The 12210-nt window shown below is 37.8% G+C and overlaps 1 protein-coding gene across 3 annotated transcripts in view; it reads left to right on the top strand.

Annotated features, from left to right (window-relative positions):
* The window catches only part of pcgf5b (polycomb group ring finger 5b), a 145308-nt gene that overhangs the window by 1609 nt on the left and 131489 nt on the right, over window positions 1–12210 (top strand). For all 3 annotated transcript variants that reach the window (XM_069900592.1, XM_069900590.1, XM_069900591.1), the window contains exon 2: window positions 707–1047. In XM_069900592.1, the coding sequence (XP_069756693.1) occupies window positions 936–1047 (112 nt within the window). In that variant the 5' untranslated portion in view covers window positions 707–935. The remainder of the gene's footprint in view (window positions 1–706; window positions 1048–12210) is intronic.

The raw sequence follows: 12210 nt of genomic DNA, 5'->3' as shown, positions 1-12210 counted from the left end.
ATGCCTTCTATTGTTATTAAGCTATAGGTTTCCGTGTGATCGTTTAGATTAACAGTAAAATACTCAGTTCTTCATAAACCCGTGTGATTTAAAGAATAGTTACAACTGTATTGACTTCGGTGATGTGCTGGCTCACTTGTGCAAAAATCCCCCAGTCTGTCAGAAGTCAACTGTCTTGCAGATTTGCCCAAGTAACCACAGCATGATTACGAGTGAAGATTGGCTGGAAATTCCCAATGATAGCTTTTTTTCTCTCCCCCCACCCCCGGATTTTATGGGTAAACTATTTATAGACGCCACTTTATTTCTGCAAAAGTTTACTTTATCACGAGAGTAATTAAATCCAAAATAAGTACCGTCTGTATAAGTGGTTTGAAGTGTGTACTAGGAACGGTAGAATTTATGCTAGTACAAATATTTAAACGTTAAAAAATGCAATCTTCCCCCCCACCCAAAAAAAATGTGTAAATTCGAATTGGGATTTGGGTTTGCCTTTCGCCTAAATAGAGACGGGATTGTCATCCCTTTAAAATGAGCAATTGATTTTGGATCAATAGTTTTGGAAATGATCATAACCTCTAGTATTTATATTGGTTGCATCAGGAACAAGTAAGACTCCAAGGAAACATTCTGAATGAGTAAACTACCACTACATTGGCTTTTTAAAAAAGAATGAGTTGACATCTTTATCTTGTCATGTCTGTAGGTCTGGGACACTTTGTACAAGACAGAAGAGGGAAGCCTAACCTTGATCCTTGATTAAAGGACAATGGGCTCCTGGAGAAGTTGATCTGCTTCAAACTGTTCCAACAAATCTCTCAGACAGATGCCTGGAGAACTGCAGCTGTGCCGGGCAGCACAGCAGGTCCTTTAGACATAACTGCCCACCCCCTGTCAACTCTGGCCCGGGATCCCCCCTGCTCTCTTCTCCAACAATGGCTGCGCAAAGGAAGCACCTCGTCAGAGAATTTAACGCCTTCATCACTTGTTACATCTGCAAGGGCTATCTTATCAAGCCAACTACAGTGACTGAGTGTCTACACACTTGTAAGTAAAGCTGCAAGAATCATCGTACGTGTGTCCGAACAGTAGCTCGGGAATATTAGATCGCAATTGTGTGCATTCAGCATCAATTGATGTACTTGACACAATATGAAATGATCACATGGAAAGCAATGTTAACTGGAAAACTGAGAGTAAGGATTACAAAGATACAGTCACGATGATAAATGGAGACAGTTTCTGACAATAATAAGATGATTTTGAATGTAATTAGAATTGTTGCTGCTTTCTGATAATAGGAGTGAACTTTAGAATGGATTGGTTAGGCTTCCATCAAGACTGCCTGGTTAAGTGGTTTCCACTAGACTGTACAAATTAATCTTGCTTGCAGAAAACCCAACTAGTTGTTAGTTGGCAGCTGGTAGTACTTAAGGGCACTCTCTTGCCCTAAGAGCTCTCTGGTTATTTAAGATCTCCAACTTGTAATGGACACTAGTATCCACTTGATTTTTAAAAAAACCCCTGTATCAATAATTTTTCTGCTAACATTTCCCCCGCATGACCACTCACACTTTTGCTCTGTCCACTTTTTCGCGCAAGAGACCACAGTTCACAGCCCTACCCATTCCATACTGTATCCCAGCTGACACCTCTTAGGCTTAAGAGTTTCCCCTGGGTAATCTGCTACTTGTTCCTTTGTATTCATTGTTGCACATGATCTCTCTCTCCTTTCTTGTAGAGAAAATAAAGTAACACAAACTATTTAAACGAACATTAGACTTTGGGGAAAGCTGCTGGAATTCATTATTAAAGAAGCGAGAACAAGGCATGATGTGACAAGATAGAGTTTTATGAAAGAAAGATCATGTTTAATAGACTTGCATCAAATATTTCAAGTAATTAGCAAGGTGGAGACAGTGAAGCCAGTGGACCCGATGTCATTTGGATTTTCTAAAGGCTTTAAATAAGAATTTTTTAAAAAATTACTAAATTTAAAAAGGGACTGAGCGTAAGTTATTAATTTGGCTGATACAAAGATAGAAGGGGAGAATAAGTTGTGCAAATTGCAACTCAAAAGCCATATGAATCGATTAAGTCTTGCAAGGATAAGATTTGTAACTTGCACAATTACAATATAAAGGTGTTAACTGTTTATTAGATTAATATTTAAGAAAAAACCTGCATTAAGTATAGATTGTGGGCAATAGTTTCCCACCCCCCCCCCCCCCCCCCCCAGCCATCAGGCTCCTGAATTCCCAGAACATGAGTGGTTAGTGTACCGTGGACTTTTACTGTATACGTCTTAATATTTTATTGTTTTTAACTTCTATTCTAACTTTATTCTTATATTTATATATTTATATTTATTTATATAAATGTGCTCCATGGTCCTGGAGAAACATTACCAGTCTTCACTGTGCGAACATGGTATGAACGATAAATAGAGGTGACTTCACAATATTCAGAAGTGTTGTACAGAATATGCAACATGTAGACAGATTGGGTGATTATTAAGACAAATGAGTTTTGATCTTTAACAAGGTGAATGGAAACCAGAGTAAAGAAGCCTTCCCTTAATTGTACATGGCTTTGGTTTTGGAAGGCGTTATTGGAGTGAATGGTGACATTTGCCTTCCATATTCTGCTTGTTTTGGCTCTGCTTTCGTCATGGGTTGGTTTTTCAATGAACCTTCCCCACACTCCTTCATATTATGATCCTTCATAATATGTTAATTATTTTCTACTCTGCTCAACTACCTCTGATGGAAATGAGCAGAATGGGGCTATAATCTGGAGTTTGAAGAATGGGAGGGTTAAAGCAGGAAGAGACCATTAGGTTGCTTATTCTTTATGGGCAATCTTCACTGCCAGTTTTCTGCAAAAAAAAACCCCACATTCTTTGATTCCCTTTTTATTTGAAAATGTACAAATCTGAGCAGTCTTGATAAGTCAGATATGATGAGGATGTTTCCACCTCTTGTGGGGTTCAGGTCTAGGTAGAACAATCTTCATAAGTTTCTGGTTCTGGGTATCAGGGCCAAAAACGGTGTCACCATGATCTTCTTGAAAGGCAAAATTGACTTGAGAGGCTGTAAAGCCTGAATACTCCTGCTCCTATTTACTATATTTTTACAATAGCACTCATTGCACCTTTTATTACTTATTTTGGACACCTCATTCCCTGTTCTTGGGGGCTTTTGCATCATTGAGATTAAACTTTCCACAGGTCTTGTTTTTCATGTTTGCCCTGATCCTGTACAAGGGTTATTATCCACTGCTCTGTCCCATTGAATACCATGCTTGTTAGGCTCCTGGCTGTCATCCAAGCCTTATTTTAGTGATTTCTATTCTTGCTACCTCTCAGTTAAAATACCCATCACCAACAACCCTTGTAAATTAAATAACCTCTTCCTGATCTCAGCCCATACTCCTCTTTCCCTTGTGCCCAGTAGCATTTTTATTTCTCTATAATTCTACCCTCACCCCTTCTTGTTGAAATCAATGCCAGAACTTTGCTAGTTCTGCAATATTAATTATTGATATCATCATCTTTTAAGTATTTCCTTCCTTGCATAATCACCATGGCATCTAACCAGTTTCAAATCCTGCTAGTCCATTCCTCTCTCCAAAGAAAAATTAAACAGCTTCTCAAACTCATTTATTCACTTTCCTTTCCAACCATATTTCTATACCCAATCATCCTTTGGATCTTCAGCAGGTCTCTATGAGCATTTGTAAATCTTCAATTTCTCTACTACCTCCAAACTCCTCTCTTTCATCAGATTCACTTTGTAAAAACTAGTTCTTCTGTCACTTTCCTAGCCAACTCTTTATGTTGCAGTTCCCTTGGTTTTCATGCATATCAACATTAGCAGCAGCTTTATCATATAACAATTACAGTTCGGCCCCTCTAGTCTGTACCGATCGTACTGATCTCCTCTAGTCCCACCTACCTGCACTTTGCCCATAACCCTCCAATCCCCTCCCATCCATATACCTATCCAACTTTTCCTTTAATGACAAAATTGACCCTGCTGCAACCACCTCTCTGAGTGGTCATTCCACTCAGCCACCACTCTCCGAGTGAAGAAGTTCCTTCTCATGCTACTTCTAAACTTTTGCCCCCTAACCCTTAACTCGTGACCTTTTGTTTGAATTTCACCAACCCTCAAGGGGAAGAGCCTATTCACATCTACTCTATCTATCCCCCTCATAATTTTAAATATCTCTATCAAATCCCCCCTCAACTTTCTGTGCTGCAATGAAGAAAGACCTAATTTACTCAATCTTTCTTTGTAATCTAGATTCTGAAATCCAGCCAACATTTTAGTAAATCTTCTCTGCACCCTCTCTACTTTATTGATATCCTTCTTATAATTTGGTGACCAGAACTGTACACAGTATTCTAAATTTAGCCTTACCAATGCCTTGAATAGTCTCACCATCACTTCCCAACTCCTATATTCTATGTTTTGATTTATAAAGGCCAGCATACTAAAAGTTTTCTTCACCACTCTATCCACATGAGATTCCACCTTCAAAGATCGATGAACTGTTATTCCCAGATCTCTGTTCTTCTGAATTCCTCAATGCCCTCCCCCTTCACTGCATACGTCCTGTTTTGATTATTCTTTCCAAAATGAAGCACTGCACACTTCTCAGCACTAAACTCCATCCTTCAGCCCACTCTTCTCAGCCGTCCAAATCCTTCTGCAATCTCTGAAAACTGTCTTCACTATCCACAACTCCACCTACTTTTGTATAATCCACATATTTACTAATCCAGTTTACCACTCCATCATCCAAATCATTAATGTAAATGACAAATAACAAGGGACCCAATACTGATCCCTGAGGCACACCGCTTGTTACCGGCCTCCATCCTGACAGACAGTTATCCTCCATGACTCTCTGGCATTTACCTTCTAGCCACTGTTGAACCCATTTGACTGTCTCAAAATTAATACCTAACGCCTGAACCTTCCTTACCAACCTTCCATGTGGAACTTTATTGAATGCCTTGCTGAAATCCATATAAACAACATCTACTGCTTTACCCTCATCAACTTTCCTAGTCACCACCTCAAAAAATTTAACAAGATTCGTCAAGCATGACCTTCCATGCACAAACCCATGTTGAGTGTTCCTGATCAAACCGTCTCTCTAGATACTTATAAATATTATCTCTAAGAATACTTTCCATGAGCTAACCGACCACCGACACCAATCCTCCGGCACTATGCCCTTGTCTAATGACTTTTGAAAAATTCCTACATTTTCCATAATTGCCCCTTTTTGCTACCCTTATCCTGCACAATTCAATATCCTTCTCCCTAGTGAAAACGAAAGAAAAGAACTTGTTCAATATCTCCCCCATCTCATTCGGCTCCACACACAGTTGTCCGCTCTGATTCTCTAAGGGACCAATTTTATCCTTCACTCTCCTTTTGAAATTTACGTATTTGTAAAAACCCTTCAGATTTATTTTCATCCTGTTTGCGATAGCCACCTCGTACCTTCTTTTCATTTTCCTAATTTCTTTCTAATAACTTTTGGCTCTGCCTTTTATCCTAACAGGACTATAAAAATTCTGTACCCTCAAAATCTTAGCTTTAAAAGACCTCCAATTCTCCTCTATTTCCTTCCCATAAAACGAATCATTCCAATCCACTCCTTGCAAATCTCTCTCACCTCTTCAAATCTGGCTTTTCCCCACTCAAAAACCTCAATATTTGGACCAGACCTATCCCTTTCCAAAATTATATTGAAGCTAATGGCACTATGATCACTGGATCCGAAGTGCTCCCAAACACATACCTTGGTCACCTGCCCTATCTCATTCCCCAACAGTCGATCCAACACTTCCTCTTCTCTAGTCGGTACCTCAACATATTGCTGCAAAAAATATCCTGCATACATTTTACAAATTCTAATCCATCCAGCCCTTTCACAGAATGTGTTTCCCAATCTATATTAGGAAAATTAAAATTGCCCATAACACAACGGTGTGCTTATTACAAATATCTGCTGTTTCCTTACAAATTTTCTCCTCTATTTCTCGCTTCCCACTCTAGGTGGAAGCCATAAAGGAGAAAAAAATTGAAGGAAACAAGTCCAGAAATTTGAGCCAATATGTGAAGGAACTGCTGTTAAAGGAATGGAGGCAAGGTGGGGATCTGCACAAGGCCAATATTATAGAAAAGTAAATGAATACGTGGCTAGAAAAGATCACCAAGTTGAGACTTTCATCAATACGTGGAAAGAGATGGGGATAGGAAAAAGCAGAGGGTTGTAAACTCAGCCAGCACCATCATGAGAGTTAGTCTTCACTACGTTAAGGACTTCTTTAAGAGGCATTGTGGAGAATGGAGAACTAGGTGGTCAGTATTGACTTTGATGTTATGCATTCTTACTACTTAATTTGGTGCTACAAAAAAAAAACAGTGACAACTTTTTCTTGTTATACACCTCTAGAAGTGTAACTACTTCTTTCCCATTTCTCAATTCCACCCATACCGCCTCCCTTGACGAGCCTGCCAATCTATCTCGCCTAAGCACCTGTGTAATATTTTCCCTGACAAGCAATGCTACACCACCCCCTCTTGCCCCTCTAATTCTAAGACACCTAAAGCAGCAAAATCCAGGAATATTTAGCTGCCAGTCACAACCCTACTGCAACCATGTCATACTGCCGAGTGTCTATCCACACCTTCAGCTCGTCCACCTTCCTTACAATACTCCTAGCGTTAAAGTAAATGCATTTCAGAGCTTTCTCACATCTTTCTCTTTGTTTGTCCCTATCTTTGCAGTCAACTCTATTATTTCTTTCCATCATCTCCCCTCCATCACTGTACTGATCATTTTCCTTCTCAATCATCTCTCTATCCACCCCCAAACTTTGTCTACAAGCCTTCTTTGTTTACAGTATAACCTTCTCCTTGCTGTTCTTGGATACTATATTGGTTTCTTTCAAAAGTATATTAATATTATCCTCAAAAACTTCACTGACCCATTCTCAAGTTACCTTTTCATTTTTCTGAGAGGTCCTTTTAATACATTGCCCCTTTTCCCCCACAAGCAGATTACCAAAGTTCTTATTCATTCAGTTATTGCCTTCTTATGAATGTGAATGATTAAACAAAAAAGTGATATTTGTGTTGATTAGAGGCTATTTGCTGCATTCTCCCTCTGCTTTATTTGTCTTAACTGAACTTAATAATATTGCCTCCCATCTGTACATTGTTGTTGCCAGATTTCCTAAGGAGGTCCTGCCCTCACTCGTACGTCCTTCTGATGTCAGGTCAGCTTCTAGACTTTTGATGTCCCATGTCTCAATATTACTAAATTTTTCTCATCCGTTCAGTACTCTTAGATCTTCCAATAACAAATTCATAGAATTTCTTCCAGTGTAGTTTTATTTTTTTTCTTTGACTTATCAGGAACTGTTCACTTGCGACTCGAGCAACAAATGGCTGAACTAGATTGTTCCTACCATAAGTATCTTACATTCGCCAAAATGGAACTGCAAGATCCAAAAACTTTCTTTGTAATTTCCGGCATCATGAATGAAACTGTCAGCTTCAATCCCATCAAATTCCAAGCCAGTTTCAAAAGTAGGTGACCCTTGCAAGCTTTCCTGTATCACCCTTAATATACTCTAGGGAGTTTGGGTTTGTATCATTCTCATTATGCCCGACACTAAATTTTGATCAGCTGTCATTCTAGTCTTTCTGACCTGTGCTTTTTTCCCTTTGCCTTGTATAATGTTTAAAATCAGAATTGGCTTTATTGTCATGAATATGTGTTACAAAATTTGTTCTTTTGTGGCAGCAGAATTGTGTTACAGGTCCAAAAATGTCAAGAAATGACATTTTCATAAATTCACTATTTAAAAGGTAAATAATTAGTGCAAAAGAAGACAAAAATGATGAGATAGTGTCTGTGGTTTATTATTCATGCAGAAGTCTGATGGCGGAGGGGAAAAAACTTATTTTAATGTTGGGTGTTCACCTTCAGGCTCCCGTACCTCCTTCCTGATGGTAGCAGTGAGATGAGGGCATGGCCTGCATGGTGAGGTTCCTTGATGATAAGAGGCTGCTTTCTTGAGACACTGCCTCTTAAAGAAGTCCTTAATGTAGTGAAGACTAACTCTCATGATGGTGCTGGTTGAGTTTACAACCCTCTGCTTTTTCCTATCCCCATCTCTTTCCATGTATTGATGAAAGTCTCAACTTGGTGATCTTTTCTAGCCATGTATTCATTTACTTTTCTATAATATTGGCCTTGTGCAGATCCCCACCTTGCCTCCATTCCTTTAACAGCAGTTCTTCACATATTGGCTCAAATTTCTGGACTTGTTTCCTTCAATTTTTCTCCTTTATGGCTTTCAAGCCTTTCGTAAATCTGAACACCATAATTAAACTTTAGTTATCTCTGTCCATTTTAAAAACTTGGCTGTGTAAGTGCAAATTGTGGAGAACTAGGTGGTCAGTATTGACTTTGATGTTATGCATTCTTACTTCTTAATTTGGTGCTACAAAAAAAACCAATGACAACTTTTTTCTTGTTCAGAGCAAACTTCTCTTTTGTAGGGAGTTGTGAGTTATAATAACCTTAAACTCATTTTTTATATGGGTTTAAAATCTATTATTTTTCATTTTCTATACTGTAAAGGTAGTAAGATTGAGAAATGTGTCCAGGATTTGTAGATTTTCAAGTTTAAGATACTGTTTGACATGGTTATTTAAATGTTTACAAGTATAATTGAATGGTCACTTGTGTTAACAAAGGTGGTGTATTTAAAGATTCATGTAATAGCTGATTGCCTGTCAACAAGCAGTTTAAAGACAGGACAGTGCTTTGTTTTTGCAGCTTGTCCCTTTGGGGTGAGTGCCAGTCAAAGAGTGCATTTGTGATCAATTTGCACCTAGTTTCTCTTGCTTTTGAATGCTTTATTTTTTAGCTGCTCAACCCCCTCTTCCCTTCCTTCGACCCTATTTGAGAAGCTTGTAGATTACTTTTGGAGAAAAATGGAAATTGATGTCTTGCCTTCTGCTTTGTGGACTATATCATGTTCTTGATATTTTGTATTGTTATTTAAACCTTGACGGTTAAGGTGTAATGGATTAAAACACACAAACAGCTGATTTTCTCTTATCATTACATGTGTCAGTGAGGGAACAATGCTTGTACAAAAACAATTCCAGAGTTGGGAAAGGAATAACAGTGATATAGAAATTAAGAGAATGTTGTGTATAATTGCTTTTTGGAAAAAAAAATTGACATTCAATAAGATGTGGTCAAAATTGAGGCACATTAATACACACGTACAAAGTTGGCAAGAGATTGGGGTGGTCTTATGTCCTCTATCTTGATCTTGTCATAATAATAAAATATGCTGAAAATGTAAATACGAGCAGGAGGTATCTGTGGTTAAAAGAAGAGTGGGATCCTTCAGGAAGACATAACTTCATAGTTTGTGAATAAAATGAAATGCAGACAATATGAGCTAATGCATATCATGAATATATGACGGGTATATGCATACAGAAAATGGCAATGTTTTAAAAAGGGCAATATGACCTGAGGCATGCAAATCTGAAGTGAGAGCAAAGGTTCATGGCTTTGAGGTTTTTGCACTTATTTGCAACATTGTGGGGTGGCCCTAAAATTTATCTTTTAGGAACAGATGCTTTTGAGAACTTGTCTTCAAAAGCCTTTAATATTGAAAGGGATGTAATTCACTAAAATAGATTTGTATTCTGTTGAAGCCACGATACTGCATTTAGCGTAGCTTTTTGAATTATAGATGGCACGGTTAGTGTCGTGGTAAGCTCTATGGTATTACAGCACCAGTGTCCTGAGTTCAAATTTAGTGCTGTCTGTAAGAATGTTTTGAGGTTCATCCTATGTCTGCGTGGGTGCTCTGGTTTCCTCCCACATTCCAAAGACGTACGGGGCTAGTAGGTTAATTGGTCGCATAAGTTTATTTGGCAACATGGGCTTGTGGGCCAGAAGGGCCTGTTACTTTCCTGTATCTTTAAATTAAAAATTGAAAATTATATTTTCAGCATCCACAAGTGATAATCAGGGCATTCTAATAAAAATACTTTGTAACAAAAACATTTTCAGTTGTATTAAAAACAATTACCTGTACATCAATACATAAATACTACTAAATATTTTAATCAAAGAGAAAGATGAGCAAACTTTGTTTTCTGCTCCTTGTTGTACTGGTTTGTGCAAGATATAGATGAGAAATGGTGACACCATTCAAAAAAAGATCCTGATTTATCTTCAACCTCCAGCATAATTTTCCTGTCCTCTGCTTGTATACCTAATTCTATTCATATTCAGTAATCTATTGATCTCTGTTTTGAACACATTGACTGAATTTTCACAGCCACCTTAGTGAAATAGAAATATTCATCACTTTAAAATGATATGCCTTAAGTTGCCTATCCATTTTTTTGAGAATTTGATACCAGCAATGACTTCTTAGCCTCCCATCATCTATCCTGTTGTATCCATTAACCATTTTGTATCTTTAAATTCGATGACCTCTTATTCATCTAAATTCTGGAGAATTGAGGCCACATTCATCCAATCTTTCCAACTAAAGTAGTCCTGCCAATTCTAGGATCCAGTCTGGGGAATCTTTGCTGTATTCATTCTATAGCAAGTATATCTTTTTCTTTTGGTAAGAAGAACAAAATTGTATACAGCATTCTGGATATGCTCTCACCAAAGCCCTGTATAATTGTAGTAAGATATTTTTAATTTTGCACATCACATCATTCGATTGATGTTTCCGAGTGTTTGTTGTACCTGTGAGTTAGCTTTCAGTCTCTTGTGTACAGACACCCATATTCTTTTGGACATTAACTTTTCTCGATCTCTCACCATATTTGAGAAAAATAAATATATTTCTGATTTTTTTTTCTCCTTGCCAAAGTGGATAACTTCACCTTTTCCCTACATTATACAGTACAGGTATACTTGCTGTACAAAAATTTGCTTTTACGAAGAAACCTGTGTTTACTTTTACAAAAGGATTTGAATGAGTTTTTGCTTTTACGAAAATAGCCTTCAATAGTAGTGAATGGATCTTTGCTTCATGGCATTTTGGCTTACGAAGGGTTTCATAGGAACGCTCTGGGTTCATTAAGTGGAGTATACCCGTACTTTAGATATTTGTTGATTCACACGCATGTTGTCTATGTAACCTTCAAACCTCTTTTCATCCTCGTCATTTTCACATTCCCTTTTTAATTTTGAGATACAGCATACTTGTCATTATGAACTTGGAAATGTTACATTTGGCTTCCTCGACGAATTCAGATTGGGAATAATTGCAGGCCAAGCACCGATTTTTGCCATATCCCACTAGTCACAGCCTGCTAACCTGAGAAGAACTCTCTAATTTGTGCTGTTTATTTTCATCTGTGAAGCAGCTTTCAAACCATGCTGATTTGTTACCCTCAATTCCATTGCTCCCAATATTATCGCCAACCTGTACGAGATCTTTTTGAAAACCTTGTGAAAAACCAAATACATCCTGTACATTTCTCATCTTCTCTATTAGATATATAATCAAAGTCGGTCCTTTTTTTTTTATTTTCTGTGTCTTAAAGACACCATATTTTAGATCCAGCATCTTCCACGTTACTGATGCGAGGTTGTCAATTATTAGCTCCCTGTTTTTCTCTTTCCCTCCTTACTTTGTGATTATTGCAAATATGTTTGGGGATACATTTCAGTCATGGATTGTGCTGGATTTCTAAAATGAATTTAAATCTAATTTTGTGGCCATATTATTTACTGCAGCCAACGTGTAAACTTTTACTGATAAATAAAGGAATAAGGAGTTTGTCTTCATTCTTACTAAGAGTAATTAGTCTACATGTATACTAATTTTTATTGACTGAGTAATACTTAATGGAGTGCACATTGAGTTGAACTTCCACTTTGAGCTTGTTTAATCTGAATTGACTATAACTCAATTAATTGTTTATAACAGTATGCAAATTTAATTTTTCTTGTAAAATTTAGACATGCAGCGCATGAAGGGAAAATGAAGGGTCAGTTAGAACCTAGCTAGGGTAGTGTAAGAGCACTGCTATGGGGTTCCCTGATGGCTGATGGGAAGAAACTGTCTTTCACCCTGCTGATGCATGTTTTCGCACAGCCAACCTTCTCTTTAATGGG

The sequence above is a fragment of the Narcine bancroftii genome, chromosome 10, assembly GCF_036971445.1.
Source record: "Narcine bancroftii isolate sNarBan1 chromosome 10, sNarBan1.hap1, whole genome shotgun sequence".
Lineage (NCBI taxonomy): Eukaryota > Metazoa > Chordata > Chondrichthyes > Torpediniformes > Narcinidae > Narcine > Narcine bancroftii.
Note: the sequence above shows the minus strand (reverse complement) of the source record. Positions and strands in the feature narration are given on the sequence as shown.